Here is a 22,887-nt window from a genome sequence, read left to right on the forward strand (position 1 = left end):
GGAGTTCATGGCATGAGTGATTCTGAATGGCCTTTTCACCCCCAGCCCCCAGAGCCTCCTGGTACCAGGAGGAAAGTCTGCTCACATGCCTTCGCTATTTGGTGAGGGATTGTTCAAGGTAGAATATTGATAGTGTCTCCAGGGTATCAGAAAGGGCTGGGCTAACAAACGAAAGGCTCCCATAGGTAGGTAACATCGGATAGTAATGCTCGCTCTGGCACAGTATTGCGCTACTAGTAAAACTCTTGTTTAGTTCAGACTAGGCATATAAGCTCTTCAGACGGCAAGATATCATACCCAGGAAGCAAGGTACGTCAAAGAAAGGGCTTTGAACTCATTGTCATCATAGTCAGATGGGTAAGAGAAGGAGTTTACTTTCCCAAAATCATTTCATTAATTCTCACATTGAGAGCTGCGAATATTCCCTGAACCTAGGTCTGAAGTGAGACAAAGAACCTTGAGAAGTGATATAAGAGGGGCACTGTTGGGATCAACTTGAAAGGCCATGCAATGATTGGATAGTAAGGCGGCGCTGAGACTATAAGACCTGGGTATTGCCGTATACTCACACATTAACACCACGTGCTTAACCTAATGAGGCTCTAATGAGCGTTTGTACTATGGTTTGAAAGAATGAATCTTTTTCTGAGTAAAAATAAATTTATAAAGCAAATTCACTAACCATACATAAAAATACATCCCACCCTTGGCTAACAATAATATAATACAACAAACATAAAAAAAACAGACCGCACTAACGGTCTGAAAAAAAGAAAATCACACCGCCAAGGATGGGAACGAAAAGCCTTCAGTATCAAGGCTTTCCACGAGAATTTCTCTCGTGCTCCCGCATGGTGGCCTTCAGGTCCTCGTCCACGGGATCATCCACATGTTGGCGTGGAGGATCCCGTGGTCGAGGCCGGACCATGCTCTGGATGCGCCTACCAGTGGCGCGCACTCGGTCCAGGTTCACTCTACGCGCCTGGTCAGGGCGCGTAGAGTGAGCCTGGATGGGCTCCTGGCCAGGGAACGGCGGAGTGCCCCGGTAGAATGGACCTTGAACTGTGCCGGTCCGAAGCTGCCCCCGACGTGCATGCACGTCATAGAGCTCATGGGGCTGGTAGGGCTCAAGGGGCTCTTGACAGCGGACAAAGATCCGGTCGTATGGGGGAGGATTGCCAGAGGGGGGTTTCGGGGTGAGCGGGGGAATGCTCAAAAAGGTCTCTGTTCGGACCCGTATGTGGTGCCTGGCGCATGATTCCGTCGAACTCAGCGTCAGCGTTAGAACTCTCAGGTTCAGAGTTGGAATTCTGCGGTACAGTCTCATGGTGATAACTGCGAGGTTGGCTCAGGTGCTGAAGGGCATGTATTCTTGCGACTCTAATCGCGGTCGCTCTTCGGACCATTCTCTCGAACTCATTCACGATGAGGTAGCGTCGCCTGGTACAGAAGTTAGTCAGACCGAATATATGATATGGTCTTCGGACCATTTATCTTGTCGTAACTAGGGCTGACTACTTACAGAGGAATGAAGTGGTTGATATGTCTGCTAAGGCTCAGAGTTCTGTTGGGGCCGACGATGGATCGAAGCTGAAGAAGCAGATTTTGATTCTCGTGGAGGGTGTGATGATAACGGCGCAGAAGCTCCGTGAACTCTGCTTGAATAGAGAAGAGAGCTGAAACACATCTGGGGAGGTATCAGTATATCAATCAACTAGTCCGAACTTGTATCATGGTTCCATGGAGTAGATGTGTGAAGGACTGTATATGTTCATCGATATGTGATCAGAAAGGAATGGCACTTACTCCATAATGGTGACGCTGTAAGGCACACTTTCATTCTCTTGGGCTATGTGCCGGACTGCCTCCTGAACAGATGGAAGCGTGGTCATAAAGATCGGAACTTCTCTGTCTTCAGCCCCACAGAGAGGACAAAACTCCACAATGCTTGTGTCGATGGCAGGATCAGAAAGAAGTGGATCATCATCGAGTTCCTCTCCTAGGTCCGCGGGAGTTAGAAGAGGCTCCGCTAGAGAATCCTCTAGTGCCCTGTTGAGCTGAATATAGTTAGTGCAAGTTAATCAAGTTTCATGTGGAAGTAGAATTACATGGTAGGTCCAGGGCCGGGGAGGGCGCTGTTCATCTGGTAGGGTGGGACCCTCAAAGAAGAAGGGAGGGAGTGTCGGGTTAACCGCGGGGTTACCGGTCTGGGTAGAAGCCTCAGCATGGCTGTGGTCATCTTGATTTTGCTGGTGGCGCCTCATCGGACGGTGAAATCTGGGAGTGTTGTTGAACGGAAACATATTGAATGTCGTATTTGATTCTTGTTGATAATATGATTCAGTTTTTGTGATCCGAGATGTTTCGCGCAGAGGTGGGAAGAGGGGGCGAGGAAGGAAGAGAAGAAAGAGAAGAACGAAAGTGTGAATAGATCATATCATAAACAAACGCGTCCACAAATGTTTGATCATTCGAATAGAGTCGACTTCAAGCGAAGGGATTGCCGCCTTAAGCTGGTCTGTTGACGCTTTAAGCTCACATCAGGCGCTAGCCCTAATTAGTCAATATCCATGGAACCTTGGAAAGGAACTGCAGGTGTATAGTCATCGAGTATGTTCATTGACCCTATTTGGATTTTAACTGTACACCGATCCAACGCCAAAGGCTTCCGAGATAATAAGAAAGAAGAAAGAAAAATAGAAAAATAAAGAAGAACGCCGCTGTAGATACAATGCCCCAAGCTGGAGCCATTATCACTGCATATATGCCAATGGAAATTGAAAATACGATAGCAAGAAACCACGCTAGAGAAATTCACAACTTACAGCTCGCCATGACGGGGCTCAGGCTGCTGGTCTTTACCAGCCATAAAGCCGCCTGCACGGATGCGAAGACCAAAGTTCACCAGAACAATAGCAACAAGACCAATCGAAAGGACTGTGGGTCCCCATCGTTCATAGTAGACACGCTTGACATCGCGGCGCTTGCGGATCTTGTCCACGCGCCATAGATAAAGCACCAGACTGTAGATCAGGGCAGCAGCGGCCAGAATGGTGAATGCCCAAGCTGACCCAAGAGAGATCGAGTCAATGCCAAAGTTCAGAAGAGCGGCAGCGATTCCACCTAGGATAATGGCAAATTCTAGCCAGGACAAGAAGGTTCGCTCAGCAGCAAAGTACACCTTGGGTTCAACACGAACAGGAACAAAGATACCTGGGGCAAAGTTAGCACTGGTAAAAAGGAAACAAAGGAATACAAAGGAAAGAATAAAGATGGAACAGTCAAGAGGGCTAATAAAGACTTACGTTTACCAGGGGGTGCCTGGAAGCGCTGTAATGTACGGCGAGTACCAGGTAAAACAGCAATTCCACGCTGTTCAGCGGGTGGCAGCTGAGTTGGTCGAGGACGGGGAATAATAGCCAGCAGGCCTTGGACTGCGTAATGGCCTGTCTTACGAAGATAGTGCTTAACTAGCTGTTCAGCATAGTAGGCACCTCCAACACGGCGAGCTTCCTCGAGCTCATCCGAGTCCATAATCTCATCATCCGAGTCATACAGTGGGTAATCCTCGTCTCCCGCAAGTGGCTGGGCGGCGATACGTTCCTCAATATCTAATTCGTTTCCATTGGTCTCAGTGAATAGGAGATGCTCTTCAGTGGACTCTCGGGAGAATCCATTGGAAGGGGGCTGAGGGGTATCCGGTGAGTACTCATCATCAGAGTCTTCATCATTCGCAGAGATGGAGGTGCTCGCCAGTGGCCGTTGAATACCGTAGCGCCGGGTCACAGGCTTGCGGATATCGACGCCCATCTGCGGGTACCAGAAAGGAAGAAGGTTGATACGTGTGGGGAAGAGAGTAGCTGTTCCGTGGATGAACTTGCTGAACTTGGGGACAGCTTCCACCAGATGACTGGCAGTCAAGTCCCGAATCCACTGTGGCGGCTCCTGGCCAGCCTGGGTCTGCAGCTTCACCTCTAGCACGGCATATGGGAAACGATCAATATCCTCGGGGGGTAGCTGGGAGAAGGGAAAGTCGACACCAATGTCCATTCGGCGCCAATTGGGTCCAGCTCGAGATTGGGCATCCAAATTATCCTCTCTCACCATAGTCAATTCCGTGTCCAAAGAGATACGCACACGCGCATCGCCAGGCAACTGGAATGCTGTACGGTGGTAGAAGGTTCGAGTGACAGGGACCAGGCGACGGGTAATGACGCGGTATTGAACTTCCCGCGCCAATTGTTCCAAGTCATCAATTTCCGACTTGCTCTTCTTACCCTCCTTGCGCATCTTATCAAAGACTTGCTCGACGGTCATGCGACCATCCAAGAAAGCGTTGACATTCTTCTCCTTCAATGAGAATCGGGCCTTGACTGACTTCTCTCCGGTCCAATCCTCGCGATGAGTCTTTCGTTCCACGAAAATCTGATCGCTCTCCATGCCACCGTACCACCGTAGACGAATAGCCTCGGCGCCCTCCGTCTTCTTCAAACGACCCTGGTATAGTTCCCAGGTGTCCGGGTTATCGTAATAGATCGAGGAAATCGCGGTGTCCTTTTCTTCGAAGTCCTTGCTGGCGTTGAAAACGAGAACGGGCAGGTGCTTGAGGATGACGAGCTTCAATTCGGTGATATTGTCGCGGTGCACCCAGTACTTGGTCGTCTGTCGCACAAAGTTTTGCTGGGAACCACCGGCTGCAGAGTCACCCTTGACAGGGTTACCCTTGGTGCGGACCAAATCGTAAAGCTTCGATAGTTTCACGACGAACGCATCGTAGTTGTCCTTAAAGAATGGCTTGGCGTTCAAGCGCGCCGCGAACACAGGTTTCAGGTACCATTTTGTTTGTTTCTAGTGCAAGGTCAGTACTCGCTACTCGAATCCAAATCACCGCCCAAGCATAATTGAGCAATTGAGAGAGGAGACTCGACATACATCATGCTTCTTGATGATCTTCTGGAAGCCAGTGTAATTGAGCTGGGTAAATTTTGCCAAGTCATGGACATCCGCAATAATATCGCTAAGCACTTGCTCAAGCAACAAGAAGTCCTCATCAGTTGGTGGTGGCCGCGGCGGGCGGATCACACTAGGGCGGCGAGCGCCAGAGTCGTCCAGGCGTGAAACGACATCCTCTACCTCTGTCTCACTCTCCTTAATGCGTTGGACAATTTCTTCACTCTTGCTCTTTTGGAACAGGAAAACCTTCTCCAGCTCGGTTTCTAGCAACGAGACGAAGGTCTTCTCATCATTCTCAGCCCAGTCCCGTCGTGGCGGTTTGGCGACATCCGGAGTTGGCTCAGTGATGTAATCGGTCTTTAGGGCCTTCTTGAGCTCGTCATATGCAATGTAGTAGGGATGGTACTCCCTAATCATAGACGATTGGAGATGCTCGCCGAACCTGGGACATTGGTCAGTATATCATGCGGGGAAGCATTCCTGGGAGTGATCCTCGCTCATAGGTAAGGGATAAGATAAGGAGATTTGGAAAAAGTGGAAGATGATCGCAAAGCATTGAGCATTGTAGGAAGGTACTACGTACCTCATGATGGGTGGTCGACCTGAAGGAGCAGGGTTGAGGGGGGAAGGAAGGTAGAGAAGAGAGAACCGAGAGAGCGAAAGAGAGAAGAGGAAGGCGTAATGCCTTTATCGACCCGAGAACGGTCTAGCTCTCCTAGGACCCGCTCGGAGAACAATGATGTATGTAATCTAATGTATGGGTAACTCCGTACAAGAGAAAATGAAAATTCAAAAATGAAAATAAAAATAAAAATTTGAACTGATTTGGGGCTAAATCAAGAATAATGAGTTCGGTAATCGTCCGGTATATGTATTAAAATGGTTTTTACTTAGTCAATTTCATGAATTGACAAGTTAGATCACACTCTGGACTCTCATTCATCAACCATTGGGAAACGTGCAGTCTTCGAGCTGTGATGATCTGAATCTTTGATTGGTCAAAGCTCCTGCACAAGGACCTGACTCAGCTAAACCCCACTGATATGGTGACCACTCACTCCCGCACGTGCGCGATATCTGGACCACGCTAATTGCTTAGTTTGGAACGTTTGATTCTTTTGCATTAATTACTTGGAAGATATCATATATCATATTTCATAGTAAATAGACAAATCCTTGACCATACCTCCTGTGATCTCTCTCCTACCCCTCGAGGTTACTTATCACTGCCAAGGATACCTACATTCCTCTCTCTCAAGGGGGAGTTCGTGTTACTACATTAAATCCCTGCAAGGTATATCGAAATTGCCCCGCGGTAATTGGCTACACCCCACATGTGCAGCTTGGTAAAGAACACACCGGTGGATCTGCCAAGAGCAATCAGCTCCGAATTCAGGCAAAATGGGACCTCCCTTTACGAAAATACATCGGTAGTTTCCATGGTTTCTGGAAGGAGGATACAATCGAGACTATTAACCAGAAAGAAAATCTGAGGCACGCGACAACTTGCCTGATTCGTATATCCGATAGAATCTCACCCTAATACGGAGTGCATAATCATACGTGTCCCAACTGATGCAATTACAACCAATCGCACAAAGCTTAATATTGCTCGGTCCTTGACACCAGATGCACGTTGCTCTAGGTGCATTAACCGAGCCGTTCAGGTGGGAACTTGTAGATGGGGCTTGAGTCGGGACTGGCCGTATCCCTCTCTTACCCGATGGCCCACCGACACCGGATGTCCCGAGTGGAGACGAGATGAAACAAAGTAGATGGCTCGCGTATACGAAGCGCGAAAGGATTAAAGGGAGAGAATCGTGATCGGCACTGCAGTACACATGCATGAGCCCTTAAGTGCTGGAGGCGGCAGAAACTCGGGTAATCTGTCGCCGGAAAAGGAAGGCGCTCACGCGACATGTCCACGATACACACACCTGACTTCAATATGCGCACTCCTGCAGCTATACACAATAAAAACCCAAGGTTAAACATTTGAGAACCATTCAATTTAAATATCTGAAAAATTGGCTAGGAATACCGTGACCAATATCATGCTAAATAGTGGCCCTCAGGCTGGAGTAGCGCTGATAGTAGTAGTATGAGCACCGTGACTTCCAAGGCTGAGTTGGTACTAGGTAGGTAGTACCTAGTAGACTGCCAGTGCATGCCAGTGCATGCCAGTGTGAGTTGCCTATGTAGTATTGACACAGTCCGAGTCCTGGATATATAGGTATACACCTCCAGGGCTGGGCATCCATAAATCACCTGCCACTCCAGGGCTGCCCAGGTGGCAGTGGGTACTGCAGTCACACACCACTGACACCGTGGAGGATTCATACTACATAGGTACTACGGAGTACTCTACCTCCACATCATGATTTACGCCAGGGCTGGAGGGTACTAGTATCCACTGGTAGTTTCCAAGGTTAGTACTAGTAAGTATCTACTTGACGCCACCGGCAGCCACTACCCACTATTTACTAGGAGCAGGTGGTACTCCGGATGTCCAGAGATTGAGCACGTGCTAACTGTGGGCTTGAATCATCCAGATGTCTGTGCACGTGGATGAATTACTCGTAGTACCCGTGGACCGTGACTAGTAGTACAGAGTACTGAGCATCCATCTACATGATGTACTATGACTAGGTAAACACTGGCACTACAAGACTACCTCCTACACATGTGGCAGTTGGAGAAGGCATTATTATTCAGATGATACATTGAAGACATGCAGGCACGAACACCCAACGCCTGAGAATCTAACAGAAAGATAAAATGACAAGACAAGAAAAGGTTGATGTATCAATATGCAGCCCCGGTTAATCATTGCATCGTAGGAAATCATCGTGGTCTATCCACGCACTCTTTGGTCCCCTCTCAAGACATTCCCATTGCTGCCCGGCGGATGCTTCGCCGGGGGCCCTCGCCTGAGATGTTCACAGCCCCCTCAATCTCAAGCGCACGAACCGCCTCATTGAACTGTTGATGCTCCAGCTGGATACCACTAGTATTTTCGACCATGTCGCGGTACAACTCCGTCCATCGCACCGAGCCATTGTTCACACCACCGCGCTCTTCTAGACGGTCCAATACCGCCTTCTTGAGGTCTTCGCGCAGGCGACGTTCACTGGCACTGGTACCTTCGGTGAGCAAGCCCATATCAATCAGACCGGTGCGAGCATCAGTAGCAGCCTGCTTGATAGCGGAACGGATCAATCGCACGGCTTCTTCTACGTCTGCAGTGGTCACTTCTGGTGAAAGACGCATACGAGCGTGTGCCTCGGACAAACGGATCATAGATTCCAGTTGTCGGGTAGTCGCGGTGATACGGCGCTCGGTAGCTCGAATGTCATCACCCAGCTGGCGCATAGCAACGTAGGCGTCTGCCAGTGCGGTACCAGCCGCGGGTGTCAGAACAGGGTGAATCTGGGTTTTGGCGTAGGTGATGTAGGCAGTAAGGAACTCGATAGGCTAGGCGAGTGATTAGTGAAAAGCACAGAATGTAAAGATTGGGGGGAAAGCCTTACCAGGATCTCCTCTGAGCTTGCATTCTCCGGGGTATCTTCCAAGTACATGCCGACCAAATGCTTGGCCAATCGACGATCCTCAGACTCGTCCACACGGTCCAAAACCAGGTAAACAAGATCGAAACGTGAGAGCAATGTAGGAGGCAGGTCAATGTTCTGGGGCACTGGCAGTTTGGGGTTATAACGACTGCCAATAGGGTTGGCGGATGCCAAAATTGATGTCCGGGCATTGAGGGTGGTGATAATACCCGCCTTGGCAATGGATACGGTCTGCTGCTCCATCACTTCGTGAAGAACAGATCGGGTGGCTTCGTTCATCTTGTCAAACTCATCAATGCAGCAAGTGCCACCGTCGGACAAGACCAACGCACCAGACTCCAATACCATCTGGCGGGTCTCTGGATCACGAGTCACGTAGGCTGTGAGACCTACAGCGGAGGAACCCTTACCACTGGTGTAAACACCGCGGGGGGGCAATCTTGTGAACATAACGCAACAGCTGAGATTTGGCGGTTGAAGGGTCACCACATAGAAGAATGTTAATATCTCCACGGTAGCGAGGGTTTCCACCTTTTTGGAAGGTCTTATTGGTACCACCGAATAGCTGAAGCAAGATACCCTTCTTGACATCATCTGCCTCATAAATACTAGGAGCCAGAGATCGAGAAAGAAGTTCGTACACATCAGGACGAGAGGCAGTCAACTTGATCTTCTCCTCCTCCTCGGCAGAAATCTTGCGAGCTTGGTCTGCCTCCGCCGCCTGGTCGGACATAGTCTGTTCAACAGTTGAAAGGTCGATACCCATCTTCTTGCGGTCCACCTTTTGGACATGAAGAACATCGATATAGGTCTTGAAGAGGGCCTTCTGGGAACGCTGACGAGCACTGACGCGCATGGGGTTGCAGCGGAAAATACCAGTCACCTCAACGCGGTCACCAGCTTTGCAGACGTCCACGAGTTCATCATACACACAAAGAGAAACAGAGTGGGGAGTCTGACCATCGGGAACATTGTCGGGGGTTTCCTGGAGCTTGATAACCTGCTTATCGGAGAAAGAGCAGCGGTTGTGGAGCAGCTGCATCGAGTTCTTCGATTTACACGTGTCGCGAGGGCAAACTGTGGGTTCTTGGATACGGCCTCGATCAATGTCAACTTGGACACCGAAGCTGCAGAAGTTGCAACGGAAGAAAGCTAAAGCGTAAATTAGTTTGGGATCATAATCATGGAACAGGAAAATATTGGTCTCTTACCCTCCTTCATGTCAGGAATAATAGGCGTAGTTCGGATCACCAAACCCTTGATGCTAACCAGCTTATCCATGTCTAATTACGGGTTAGCGGATTGTCGATAGCAGGAATATCCATTTTCACATACCAGCTGGGTCAAGATCTCTCATGTTCACGGTTTCATCCAGTCCAAATGGAAGGACTTTGTAGGACATGGCTTCAACTTCGCCAACCAGATCAGGCACATCACCCTGAGGTGCTACTACGTCCGAGGTAAGAATAGAGTGGCCACGGCGGTCCCGTCCTTGGGCTCCACGTTGGCTTTCGGAACGCAGAACATCCATCTCCTTCAAAGCCAAATCAACCATCACATCCTTCACTGTCTGATCCATCAAGGGAATGATTTCTTGAGGATAGGCAAGCAGTTGGTGCCACAACTTCTGCGTAAGAGGGTACGATTTGAGGTTTCTGGCATCGAGGTTGAAGGTCGTCACACCAAGTCGGCGCATGTCGTTCAGCATGGTAATGTATTCACGCTTCTCGGCTCCGCTTCCCAGAATACGAGTCTCATCCTCGGACGCACCGTCGGCCCACAGACGGTATTTTGTGGCGAAGTTGTACAAGAAATTCTTGAAGGCGGACATGGAATCTTGAATTGAGATGTTGGTACCCCAGATGACACGAGAAGAGTTTCCTGCCATGGCCTCTGCTTCGGAAGTGCCTGGATTGATATTTGAGAAAGTAGCATCGGAACGGAGGACATTGTCGCCAGAGGGAAGTCCGTCTGGACCAACGAAAATTCGGTTCCGGCGTGAGGGAGTCGATCCAAAGCCACCGGAGTGGAGATCACTTCGACGAGGAGCAGATCGACGGCCATTGCCGCCACTGGGCGAGACGAATAAACCGCTGCTTACGCTGTGAGCGTCGGATCTAATGTCGGAACGAATATCTGATCGGCCAAAGCCCCTGGTTGGACTAGAGCTTGGAATATAATTGATAGGGGAGGAGTCTATAGAATTTGTGAGCTTCAATTTTTTTTATGAGACCTAATTTTTTTCTTCGATATGGATCCATACCTCGAATGCCTGCGCCCGCACGGGGAGTTCGCTCGCCATCGTCGACAGTTGAGCTAGCTTCCGCCATACGAACATCTGGAGTTTCCGGGTCTTGATTGCTTCGGGATGGTGATGACTGGAAAAACATAGGCGAAGACGACGGAACATTTCGCTCGGCCGCCAAGCGTCTGGCAGCGCGGGGGGGTCGCCTGGGTTGGGCTGCTTGGGGGTTCACGAAAGTGTGAAGAGGCCGGCGATGAGGTCGGTTGGTTCGAAGAACGACCTCTCCTGTTTGCCGGTGAAGACATTATGAAGTGTGTAGGAAGAATTAGATGTGGGGAGGGGTTTTGTGGTGGGTGGTGATAGGGGAAGATTAGAATTAGAGGTGTGGAAAGAAGGGAGAGCAAAATTGTCGAATTAGGATAAATTGAAAATCAAGACGCGTCTGCAAGTAAGAACGCGGTCGCGTTCCTGGCCGGTTTCTGATTGGCCAGATTTGCAATTTAAGACGCGTAGTGATTATATAAGCTCAATGTATGGCACCTAACCCCTTTGGGACTTTTTGATGCCCTATTTTTAAGGCCCCAATTCCGCCAAGATACCGCCTTCCATTGATCCTTACCGCCTCAATACGCGCTGTGTCTGGCGGCAGAATGACCCTGCAGCGATCCTATCCGGATCGGGAATAGATCATCGTCATACCTGAGATAGCATCGAGAAGCCGACGCGCCTGCCAGATGAGGATGCCTTTGTATGCCATTCCTGAGTGCTATTCCAAGTATCTCAAGTTGTATGTGCCACCATATCTCAACTTCCTACTAGGACTTCCACTCATTCACCAACGCGTTTCAGCCCAGTGAGCGTCGCAGGTAACGGACTCTGCAATCAATCTGGTTCCACTATTTCTCCGCTAAACTTCACTAGTATCCAACTTTACCTCGGAAAGGGATAGCTCCAGCCCTAAACAGGGTCTTGAGAGGGTCAAAGGGTGGCGGTGCCAGGAAACATTTGCCATTCTAACGCTCATTCGCACCGCCACAGGATAATCGGGCCAATCAACAACGCATCCCCTTTTCTCGAGGGTCCTGGTGTTTACACTCCAGTGGAGAGAGTGGGCTCGTTGGTTTCCAAAACAAGGTCCCTTGACAGAGTGCTCGTCGCCATTTCTTCCAAGGTGAAACAATTTATTTTTGCTTTGCGGAACTACAAAAGAACCAACAGACAACTCATACTAGAACCGTCCTGCAATCTCTCAGAGGTCGTCGAGATCTACTTGGCTGTTTCACTAGGCGCTTTATGTCATTCCACAAGCGATCGGCATACCCGCAACCTTTTCAACCATCCCTGTTCCTTTGATTTGGTGAAAAGCTGCGACTTTCCCTGGCGGTAGTCATAATCATCAGCCACTTCGGTCATTGTGCAACCATCCACGAGAACTACAATACGGGTGGGACACCAGCCTTGGAAGCTGTAGAGCTTGTCCCCACTCTGATTCACTTAGTCCTTTGATGATCTATTTTCTTCACTTGCTTTTTCCCCATTGTTCTCTTCTTGGAGGCTACTTCTAGCACATGACCCTGGTCATGTTCACTTTATCCATTCAAACGCCCTTGCTCCTGGAAGACTATTCCAAAAATCCTCGATAGTAGCGCAACGCATACTACTGACCAGGGAGATTCCCCCGACTTTTCGGGCTCAGTATTCTCATTTGATACCCCCCATCGCGCCTTATTTTTTCGTCTTTCAATTCTCCAATCTCCGTTTCTTATCTATTTTACCATGACAAACGCTCTCGTGGAAGCCTTGGACCATGCGGGTGGGCATGGAAAGGCAGACCAGGGTGAATCACTTTCCAGTTTTCTGGCCTCGCTGGCGACGGCCTTAATCGTGTTTGGGGTTGAGTTCCTTCTTTTCATGATACTCAAGGGTAAATTGACTCGCATTTAGTAGGTCTACAATATATTCCCCTGGAGGATGTACAGACATCTCAGCTGACCATTATATCAGTCAACCACGCACATACCTTGTTCCAGATCGAGAACGTACATCACCATCGCCCCCTGGTCTCTTTCGCTGGATCGGCCCGGTCTTCCGGACCTCAAGTGCGGAGTTTATCCAAAAAAGCGGTTTAGATGCATATTTCTTTCTGCGTTATCTGCGCATGCTGTTGAAGATCTTCGTACCGCTTGCTCTCCTCCTCCTTCCTGTCCTACTCCCTATCAACAGAGTGGACGGGAAAGGCAAAACCTACACAAACGGTCACAATGGTTCTCAGTGGAATGTCAGTGGCCTGGATCAATTGGCGTGGGGGAATATCAAACCCGAGAATACCCACCGCTATTGGGCTCATCTGGTTATGGCCATCATTGTTGTGGTGTGGATTTGCGCAATATTCTTTGATGAATTGCGAGGCTATATCCGCCTACGTCAGGCGTATATGACATCGCCACAACATCGACTGCGCGCCTCTGCAACTACAGTGCTTGTTACCGCTATTCCACCTGAGTGGCTTGAAGTTGAAGCTCTAGATAACCTCTTCGACGTTTTCCCAGGTGGAATCCGCAATATTTGGATCAATCGCAACTTCGATGAATTGAACGAAAAAGTGAAACAGCGGAATAAGGTGGCCCTGAAACTCGAATCTGCTGAGACTTCACTGATTGCCCAGTGCAAAGAGGCGCAACTGAAGCAGTTAAAATCAGAGCGCAAGAGTAAAGGGGCCAAAGGAAAGCTCAGCAGTGAAGATCGAGAGAAAATGGCTACAGACCAGCGTGCTTCTCAGATGGCCATGGACGCTGGTGTAAGCTCTGGCAACCCTCACCAGGTACAAACATTGGATGAAGCTCTACATCGTAATCCGGACAGCCATCAGCGACAAACTTCTAATGCGTCCCGTACCAGGGTATTTGACCCTGCCCTTGCAGCGGCTGGCGCAGTTGGTATGGGAGTTGGAAAATTGGGTAAAACCGTTCTAGGCGGTTTAAAAAAAGTGGAAGGTGGTTTTGATAATACTTTCACGCAAAACAGAGGCCTGGTGGCCGCAATTGATAATGAATTACCATCTCGCCAAATTACCCCTCCAGGAAATGAGGACCTATCTCTTTCGAATTCTGCTGACACTGAATACCCATCGTCCGCCCCGATGCCTCAAATACCAGAGCCCAAACAGAGCAAAGGTTCTATGTGCCGCGATCATCGAACTCCTCCCACGCGGCCGTTTTGGAGGTCTCGTGGCTCATCCTACTCAAAACACACTAAAAATGATCCAGAGACTGATGAACATCCTCTCACCGCACCCGATACCCCTATTGATGTGGATCGTCTACCTTCTACGCAACCCTGTGACGAGAAGGGTCACGAGTCGAAAAATCGCAAAGAAGGAGACAAGATGGAGGGAGAACAATATCCAATCTCCTACAACGAAGCATTCGACAACGAGGATTATGGAGAACCGCTGTGGAAGAAATATATTCGCCCCAAAGACAGAGATACCTGGCGTCTTCCTTTATTCAAATGGAGCAAATGGCCTACAATCTGGCTTATTGGCAAAAAAGTTGATACAATCGACTATTGTCGGAAAGAACTTGCTCGGTTGAACTTGGAAATCGAGATCGACCAGCAACATCCTGAACGATTTCCGTTAATGAATTCGGCGTTTATTCAATTCAACCATCAGGTGGCCGCTCACATGGCCTGTCAGTCTGTGGCTCATCATCTCCCAAAACAGATGGCTCCACGGATTGTAGAGATCTCACCTGATGATGTTATATGGGATAATATGTCCCTCAAATGGTGGGAACGGTATCTGCGCACAATCGGAATTATTATCATTGTTTGTGCAATGGTAGTTGGTTGGGCATTTCCTGTTGCTTTTACAGGCTTATTATCTCAGCTCTCTTACCTCGAAGGCGCATTCTCGTGGCTATCCTGGATAAGTAAGCTACCTTCTTGGTTCATTTCAGCAATCCAAGGTGTGCTACCAGCACTCTGTCTTGCGATTCTTATGGCACTACTTCCTCTACTACTACGGTTTTTAAGCAGGAAGCAGGGTGTGCATACTGGTATGGCCGTGGAACTCACTGTCCAAAACTACTATTTTGCCTTCCTATTCGTCCAGCTGTTCTTGGTTGTCACAATTGCATCCAGCTTCTCGACTATCATTGACAATGCCACGGATGTGACGAACTGGGCAGATCTTCTTGCGGACAATATCCCAAAATCAAGCAACTACTTTTTCTCATACATGATTCTGCAAGCCATGTCGGTTAGTGCAGGAGCCCTTGTGCAAATATTCGGTCTAATCAGCTGGTTCATCCTCGCCCCGATCCTCGATAAGACCGCCAGAAAGAAGTGGGCTCGCACAACAAACTTGAATCAGATGCAATGGGGTTCCTTCTTTCCTGTGTACACAACACTCGCGTCTATCGGTATGATCTACTGTGTGATCGCGCCTCTTATCCTTGTATTCAACGTCATTACTTTCGGTCTTTTCTGGTTTGTCTATCGCTACAATACGCTCTATGTCACCAAATTTCGTTTCGATACGGGTGGTCTTCTTTTCCCACGAGCTATCAATCAGCTCTTCACAGGTGTCTATTTCATGGAGGCCTCCCTAATTGCCATGTTCTTCTTGGTGCAAGATCAACATGGGCATACATCTGCCAAAGGCCAGGGCATTGTTATGATTTTCGTTCTAGCTCTAACGGTTGTCTATCAAGTCCTCCTTGCTAACGCATTCGGACCTCTCATCAGGTATATACCTGTCACTTTAGAAGACGACGCAATTCGTCGGGATGAGGAGTTTAAGCGTGCTCAACATGCTCGACTTGGACTTCCTTTGGATGAAGATGAGGAAGAAAAGGGACCCGTGGACCACGGCATTCCTCAGCCTCAGCACGAGGAGTTTCAGCAAGATCGGGATATTGAGCTTAGAAGTCTAGAGAGCAACCAGGAAGATCGCAAGCCGAATGCCTCTCGTGATCATTTGTCGACGCCTAAGTTTGGGGACAAACGACCATCTTGGGCCTCCCGATCGCCAAACAGACGGTCTAAATTCTTTGGGGTGAACTCATCGAGCTCTCTTCCCACAACAAAGTCTCTTAGAGAGAAGATGGCACATGACGCTATGCATGATGCCGAAAATCAAGGTCTACCAGCAAAAACTCTAGGTCATTCTTTATTCTCTGGTCTTCATGATGAATTGGAGGATTTGACACCCGACGAACGCGATCAACTGGTACAGCGCGCATTCCAACACGAAGCTCTCCGGGCCAAAAGGCCAGTTATATGGATTCCACGAGATGATATCGGTGTCAGTGACGATGAGGTCTACAGAACACAACGATTCAGTAAACATATCTGGATCAGCAACGAGTACCAAGCACTGGATGGTAAATGCCGAACGATCTTCAGCCGCAGCCCACCAGACTTCTCAGAAGTGGACCTCATTCAACTATGAGAAATGCATTTTACAGGCGCCTCTGGATTTCCTTCTATTCCTTTTCTTGTAAATTATCTTCAATGGTGGCATATCTTTGTTCATAGAGCTAAATTCGTTCTTCCCAAAAAGGGATTTGTATATCCTTTGGTTATATAGTCCTCCGCAGTTTTCTCTAGTCCATAAAGCGACATAAAGGCAACCGGTAATTATCCACAACCCAGTAAGCTCTCCTTACACCCTCCCACTCACCATCCAACTTAGGCACCGAAATATCCTCCCACTCAATATCAAATCCGGCCTCAAAGAGGTCCATCTCCGCAACCTTCTGGTAGACATCATATGAGATTTGGCGATCGGCCCCCATGCCGTTGAAGTATCCCCACTTGCCATCCTGCTCCAACAAGCCAATGACCTGTTCTGAAAAGAAATCCCGGAAATCGGAATACGACTCAGCAAAAGTATCATAGTAAATCGCATCAAAGGTCTCCCCGTTTCCAACGAGTCCAGGGAGAATATCCTGCCAACGACCTTCATGAATCACAACACCAGGCTTGGTATCCCAGCCCTTGCGCTTCATCTCTGCAACAACATCTGGATGCGCTTCGATGATATGGTGCGCTGCGGGGCTCTGCTCCTGGAAGAACCCGTCCACAATGCCCATGCCATGACCAACATTGAGCACCTTGAGACCAGGGCGCGGTAAGAGTTTTTGCGCAGACTTCTGCATGATAGAAGTCTCCCATCCCATCATCACACCATTCTGATCCGAATCCAAGATTCGATCTCTTGTGATATTCAGCGATGAATCCAGGTATCCGGGGTTCGACACTTCGGGGTTTGCAAGTCTCTCTCCAGTTGTCGTAACAGTGGCAACGTCTGCTTCGGTAGCGTCGACAAGTTCGGGCACGGCTTCATTCTCGTCTGCACCTTCTTCCTCTTGCTCGTCCTCCTCATCTTCCCCATCGGACAAGAGTCCGTATCCCTCCAATCGACCGAGCAGCATCTCCGCTCTCACTCCAGCATCAACAAGCATCTCGTAAATTTCAATCGCTCCGATTCTCCTTGCAAGACATCCAGGTGTCTCATCGTTGTTATCAAGATCATTCCAGATAGCGCCCTCCTGCAAAAGAAACCTCACAGTCTCAGCACCAGTCTTCAGAGTCTCGGCGTTCGCATCGGGCTCGTCGCCATTCGCTGGTGCGCCGTTTACGCCGTTGGTTTCCTCCGCATCCTCGGGCTCGCATGCTGCAATGGCAGAGTGGAGGGGTGTGTAGCCGGTCTCTGGGTCTTTGACATTGGCGCCGTCCGCATGCGCAGATGGTGTGCGTACTAGGCGGCGCAGCTTAGGGATATCATGTTGGGAGGCGGCGAGGAGAATCTCTTGGACATCAAGGTCGACATCGATTTGGGTGATTGAGAATTCTGAGAATTCGTTTGTAGTGGGGTCGGTCATTTTGATCTGATTTTCTGGCGGGGTGTTAGCTCAATCTCACGGCTATAACTTCCACTCCGCCGGGTTATATAGTATTCGTAGTAAAGCGCTTCGAGTAATATTGGGCATAGAGTGACTTAAAAGGTACTTACCCAGAAAATCTGGATTTCCCGTAGAATAAATGTCCAAGTTGAACTTGAAGTTAATAGTTGTACGATAAAAAATAAAAAAAAGTTGGTGGAGCTCCGCTCGCCGCCTTCGTCCCCGCCGCGGCGCTTACTACTAGGAAAATATATCATGCCACGGAGGATGTATATTCCAACCTTGGAAGGTTAGGTATATTTTACTAGTACGGAGTACATAGACTCGTCAACTTCTGGTACCTGTTCAGGTTACATAGTACTACTTGAGTAGAACTAGAACATTCAATGTTTGAACTTGGAACATTCAAATGTTGAATAGTACTACTACTAGCACTTGGGTATGTACTACATACCTAGGTAGGTCCCTAGCGATATATTGCCAGTGAGGACCTGCATTAATTGCACATGAGATCCGACGAGTCTTGGAACTTGAAGGTCCACCGGTGCCTAAGCCTGGGTGGTCAACTGGTACTCAACTTGGAAAAGTGGAATACATACTAAAAATTTGAATGCGCAGATCACGATTTACGAATTCTACTTAGAAATCGGAGAGGTCAATCAAATAAAGAGAAGAGACCGCATTCGGATGCTCCTAATAAAGCTATTTGTACAGATATTTCTCCACCCCGGCGCCCGAATTAATGTAGTTATTTGCTTTCCTCGCTAGGCGCGTTGACATTCAGTCCGAGACCCTGCGCATCAAGGTAAAGCTTGTTCTTGCCACCGTTCTCTTGGATGATCTGAGCAATGTGACGGGCGTTCTCGATCTTGCGCAGCTCGATGTAGCTCTTGCTCTTCTTGATAGCATCTCCAATCAGCTCAGCAGAGCGAGCCTCACCCTGTGCGCGCACAATGAAAGCCTGCTTCTCCTGGCGAGCCTTGTCGACCACGAAGGCTGCACGCTGGGCATCTTGTTGGGCTACTTGCTTAGCCTCGACGGCAGCGGTAAATTCGGGAGAGAAAGTGAGGTGCTGTGGAGAGAATGTGTGTAAGCGTTTGGCCCGAATGAAATGACATGCTTATGAGAGTCCGACGAAACTTACAGTCAAGGAAACATCGTCAAGGGCAATGTTGAAGCGGGCGGCACGGCGGGCCAAGTTCTCACGGACCAGGCGGGCAACATTCTCACGTTGAGTGATCAGTTGGCTGGCGTTGAACTGGGCCACAACACTCTTCAGGACCTCGTTAACAATCGAGGGGAGCACACGCTCATCGAAGTCTCCACCAAGTGTACGATAGATCTGCGGCAGAGCATCCACGCGGGGCCGGGACAGCACACGGCAAGTAATGTTCACCATCTGCAAGTCCTTGGTTCCAGTCAAGGAAGCAATGTTGCGCGGCTTAGCGCGGACATCATAGATAATCGGGGTCTCGACCCAGGGAATTCGGAAATGGGTTCCTATACAACCGGCAAGATTAGTCTTGAGCTCTAAGCACCGTCGGAGGTCAGTCCTCAGTCCTCACCTTCACTGTAGATCTCCTTCCGCACACCACTGAATCTTGAGTACTTGATAGCGCGATGACCACCGTCAACTAAAGAAAGCCGTTAGAAAAGATATTGGGCCCCGGCATAATGTATTCATCATATGACCATACCATTGAAGAGCGAGTTCGAGATAGCCCAGGTACCGGCTCCAAGCAGGACAAGACCGGCCAACCCCATACCACCGCGACCACCACCTGGGATATTACCCTTGCGTCGCTGCAGCATAAGCTGTACGCGCTCCCAAGCCTCTCGTTGATTCTGAGACATGATGTGAAAGTTAGAGAAGAGGTGGTTTGTAGGGTGTGAGTGAAGACGGGACGTCCGAAGAAGATGCATAGGTAGGCGGTAGGAGCAAAGTCCGGCAGAATATCTTCCTTCTTTCAACTCAACTGCTCCTCCAACCTTTACGCTTCTCTCTACATCATCTTATTGCAACCATGGCGCCCGATCGCACGGGAAAAAGCGTGTTCCTAGGGAACATTCCCTACAGTATGTCTAGTTGGATCCGTCAATACATCAATATTCCTGTCACTTACTGATCATCTCCGCAGACCTCACTGAGGAGCAAGTCAAAGACATCCTCAGCACCGCTGGAACCGTTACCAAGTTCCGGTTAATGATGAACCCAGAGACTGGAAAGCCGAAAGGATACGGATTTGCAGACTTTGCCGACGCCGACGCCGCAGCGTCAGCTGTTCGCAATCTAAATGACTACGAGATCATGGGTCGCAAGATCCGAGTCGACTGGCCTCATAACAATGAGAAGGATTCGATACCCACAGACTATCCCCAAGAATCGCAACCGACACAGGACCCCACACAGCAGATGCAGCAGATTCCTGGTGCTGCGCCACTGCCTCCTCTGCCCCCAGGTGTCGAAGTCCCACCTCATCTCGACTGCCCCAACGCCATCTCCCACACTCTCGCCTCTCTCCCTCCAAACCAGCTCCTCGACGTCCTCACCCAGATGAAATCCCTTGCAGTGGCCGATCCGGCCCGCGCAACTGAGCTTCTGCGTCAAGCGCCACAACTCGCGTACGCTATTTTCCAGGCGCTACTCCTCATGAATCTGGTTGAATACCAACTTCTCGGATCCATTGTTGAGCAGGCTGCCCAGCCTCAGCCGGCAGCACACAATCAGTACCAGCAATATGGTGTTCCTGGTCAGATATCTACTCCACCCGTTGCTGCCACGCCGTTCGCACCGCCACCTCCACAAGCTGCAGCTCCCCAGCCTGTAGCTGGCCAAGAAGAGCTCCTACAGCAGGTATTGGCTATGCCGCAAGCTGCTATCGACGCACTGCCCCCAATGGAACGCAATCAAATCATGATGCTCCGTCAGCAACTGATGCAAGGTGGTATGAGGTAATGGCACGTGACAGACCACTTGAAAATCAATATTCTGCATCTGCGCCGCGGCTCGAATTCATGTGGCCTTTTTTCTTCCTCTTCCTTTTTCATTCATGCTTCATAGTTCTTTTTACGTGGCGATGGATGGCGCATGGAGTTCAATCTTTTTATTAGGACCAATTGCATGTCAGCTCTTCCGGGCTGTAATTCTAAAACAGGAAATCAAATTTTTTTCTCTTTGAAAGCATAGAACCATTATGGAAATGCATATACCTAATTTACTCGATGCTCCCACTTATACCCTTTGGGTTGAGCCTACGAATATTGATCAGATTGACCAGATTGACCTCTAACATAGTGAATGGACAATGCCAGCCACATGCTGTGTAAAAAGGACACGGAAAATCGCTGAGAGGTGTCTACCACCCCATGAAGGACTCCTCATCCCTAGGGAAACTTACCGAGAAACTACATGCAGGCATCCCGCCCCAGTCGATAAAAACTGAGGAAGTACTCTCAAATTACTGGACTTGCACCTTGTCCAGTATGGGTAGTACATCTTTGACAACCAGAGAGTCTTCCTGAGGGCGGAAAGGTGAAAAAAGCATTGAACTTCCTCGCAAGGCAAATCAAATTGCCGGCTCAAAGATATAAAGGGGAATTACCTAGCCTAACAAAAACCCAACACCAAAACGAGAGATCCGGACCAAAGGCACAACTCAATCCACGGGGAATCTGGGCTCCCACCCGGAATTTCTGCAGACCCGAGTCGCTCAGACTCCTGTCTTGAATATCTCTCATCTCGGGAGCCACTCCTATCCCGAATGGCTGCCATTCCGAGGCACTCCTATTCCGAATGTCTTCCGTCCCGAGTGACTGCTGTCTCGAGTTGCTCTCGTTCTGACTCACTCCATCCCAGAAACAAAAAACAAGACAGCACAGCAGATGAGAAATGTCTGAAGGGATGAATTGCATGTCATCAATTCGGCTGGGCTGCCTATAATCCCTATGAATGCGAAACAAGACCTGAGGGCTACAAGAGGAAAGACCATGGGGTTTCACCCGCGCCAAAGACTCAATGACCTCTCACCAGCAGCGGCAGTCATGCTGAGTGTCACTATTGCAATTGCTTGCAAGAAGAACACTATCTCTCTTATCTGCGATTGAAGACAGGGAAGGGGAGATACTGAAAGAGGCTACACTCATCGACAGTGTTATGCAATCAGGCGTTATTACTCAGAATTGGGGAAAAGCGCACATGGGTGAGTGGGACCATTAAGGTTGTCAAAGCTGTTGATGGTTAGAAACAAACCACCATATGGACACGAAACAGCTCATGTCACAGCACGTGACGTCAAAGCCCTGCAAAGTTGGCCATCATTCAGCCGGGACACCTCTCACGTGATATCAAAGCCCTGCAAAGTTGAATATCCTGCGGACAGCCTTGGAACAGCTTTATGCTGCCGCACGTGATTTCAAAGCCCTGAGAACTTGATAATCTGTTTTCCAAAGCAAAGCTAAAAGATGATGAGGCCCTACTGGTACGAAAGAATCACTCCTTTGAACTATCTATCTGTCCATGATTTCTTAACAATAAATCAGTCATGAATACCTATTCCGCTACATTGCGTATTGCAAGTGCTTCCTACTTGTAGTATGCATTGTCAATGATATCTCAGGTGCAATTCTTTGTACTTCAATGCAAACATGCCTTTGTCTGGCCCAGTCTCTTTAAAAAGCATTATTATGCTCCTACCGGAATCCGAGATCATGCAGGTTTAACAACGAACCATATCTCCATCCATAGTTGGTATGCAGGCAAATGTTAAAGACTTCAAAGCTAACATTGAGCCGTAGTACTAGTAGTATTTCTTTGATATCTTGGTGATTTGTTGGTGCTTAATTAAACACTTGAAGCTCATTTAAGCCGCAATATGAGCTCCATCTTGCTCAAATGACATTTAATTGATGTTAGCTCCCAGGTACCTCCTCGCTGCATGTTCATGTTATATCGTGACCGAGCTATGCTAGGGTAGAGTGCCCTCATCGCCGTCTGTCTCGTTCGTGTCCAGCTGCGGCTTGGTCGAGCAATCTTGGGGGTCTCCAGCCGCAGCTTGGTCAAGTGATCTTGGGGGTCTTCAGCCGCCCGCGGCTTGACCAGGTTGCCCTCCAGCCTCGCCGGCGCCGAGCCGCGTGGCTCGACCATCACGACTCATCGTCGATTGCGGCTGGTAACTTTCCAAAACGAGTAATCGTAGCCTGGTCAAACATA

The 22,887-nt window shown here is 49.1% G+C and overlaps 8 protein-coding genes across 8 annotated transcripts; 2 read left to right on the top strand and 6 right to left on the bottom strand.

Moving 5' to 3' along the window:
* Positions 1-814: 814 nt before the first annotated feature.
* N7483_002283 (uncharacterized protein) lies at positions 815-2,303 on the bottom strand (the record flags this gene model as incomplete). Its single annotated transcript, XM_057085720.1, is given in 5 exon segments — positions 815-1,224; positions 1,235-1,440; positions 1,523-1,687; positions 1,807-2,057; positions 2,109-2,303. 5 exon segments carry the CDS (start codon positions 2,301-2,303, stop codon positions 815-817), a joined length of 1,227 nt encoding a protein of 408 aa, XP_056951869.1.
* A 518-nt stretch (positions 2,304-2,821) lies between these two features.
* Positions 2,822-5,541, bottom strand: vtc4 (putative vacuolar transporter chaperone (Vtc4); the record flags this gene model as incomplete). The annotated part of the gene is made up of 4 exons (XM_057085721.1): positions 2,822-3,230; positions 3,302-4,848; positions 4,933-5,395; positions 5,537-5,541. 4 exons carry the CDS (start codon positions 5,539-5,541, stop codon positions 2,822-2,824), a joined length of 2,424 nt encoding a protein of 807 aa, XP_056951870.1.
* Positions 5,542-7,833: 2,292 nt separating this feature from the next.
* Positions 7,834-11,524, bottom strand: N7483_002285 (MCM DNA helicase complex subunit MCM4; the record flags this gene model as incomplete). Its single annotated transcript, XM_057085722.1, is given in 7 exon segments — positions 7,834-8,427; positions 8,484-8,934; positions 8,948-9,674; positions 9,734-9,805; positions 9,858-10,718; positions 10,786-11,052; positions 11,467-11,524. 7 exon segments carry the CDS (start codon positions 11,522-11,524, stop codon positions 7,834-7,836), a joined length of 3,030 nt encoding a protein of 1,009 aa, XP_056951871.1.
* A 1,019-nt stretch (positions 11,525-12,543) lies between these two features.
* Positions 12,544-16,222, top strand: N7483_002286 (putative DUF221 domain protein; the record flags this gene model as incomplete). Its single annotated transcript, XM_057085723.1, has 2 exons — positions 12,544-12,710; positions 12,772-16,222. The coding sequence occupies 2 exons, from the start codon at positions 12,544-12,546 to the stop codon at positions 16,220-16,222; spliced, it is 3,618 nt and encodes a 1,205-aa protein (XP_056951872.1).
* Positions 16,223-16,376: 154 nt separating this feature from the next.
* Positions 16,377-17,657, bottom strand: rmt2 (protein-arginine N5-methyltransferase; the record flags this gene model as incomplete). The annotated part of the gene is made up of 1 exon (XM_057085724.1): positions 16,377-17,657. One exon carries the CDS (start codon positions 17,655-17,657, stop codon positions 16,377-16,379), a length of 1,281 nt encoding a protein of 426 aa, XP_056951873.1.
* Positions 17,658-18,426: 769 nt separating this feature from the next.
* On the bottom strand, positions 18,427-19,532 carry N7483_002288 (prohibitin subunit PHB2; the record flags this gene model as incomplete). The annotated part of the gene is made up of 4 exons (XM_057085725.1): positions 18,427-18,750; positions 18,823-19,178; positions 19,244-19,312; positions 19,376-19,532. The coding sequence occupies 4 exons, from the start codon at positions 19,530-19,532 to the stop codon at positions 18,427-18,429; spliced, it is 906 nt and encodes a 301-aa protein (XP_056951874.1).
* A 170-nt stretch (positions 19,533-19,702) lies between these two features.
* On the top strand, positions 19,703-20,634 carry N7483_002289 (putative polyadenylation factor subunit CstF64; the record flags this gene model as incomplete). The annotated part of the gene is made up of 2 exons (XM_057085726.1): positions 19,703-19,754; positions 19,817-20,634. 2 exons carry the CDS (start codon positions 19,703-19,705, stop codon positions 20,632-20,634), a joined length of 870 nt encoding a protein of 289 aa, XP_056951875.1.
* Positions 20,635-22,537: 1,903 nt separating this feature from the next.
* On the bottom strand, positions 22,538-22,821 carry N7483_002290 (uncharacterized protein; the record flags this gene model as incomplete). The annotated part of the gene is made up of 2 exons (XM_057085727.1): positions 22,538-22,560; positions 22,602-22,821. 2 exons carry the CDS (start codon positions 22,819-22,821, stop codon positions 22,538-22,540), a joined length of 243 nt encoding a protein of 80 aa, XP_056951876.1.
* Positions 22,822-22,887: the final 66 nt, after the last annotated feature.

Source organism: Penicillium malachiteum (genome assembly GCF_028827825.1).
Source record: "Penicillium malachiteum strain IBT 17515 chromosome Unknown utg000001l:1.0-8184562.0:1.0-8186909.0, whole genome shotgun sequence".
Lineage (NCBI taxonomy): Eukaryota > Fungi > Ascomycota > Eurotiomycetes > Eurotiales > Aspergillaceae > Penicillium > Penicillium malachiteum.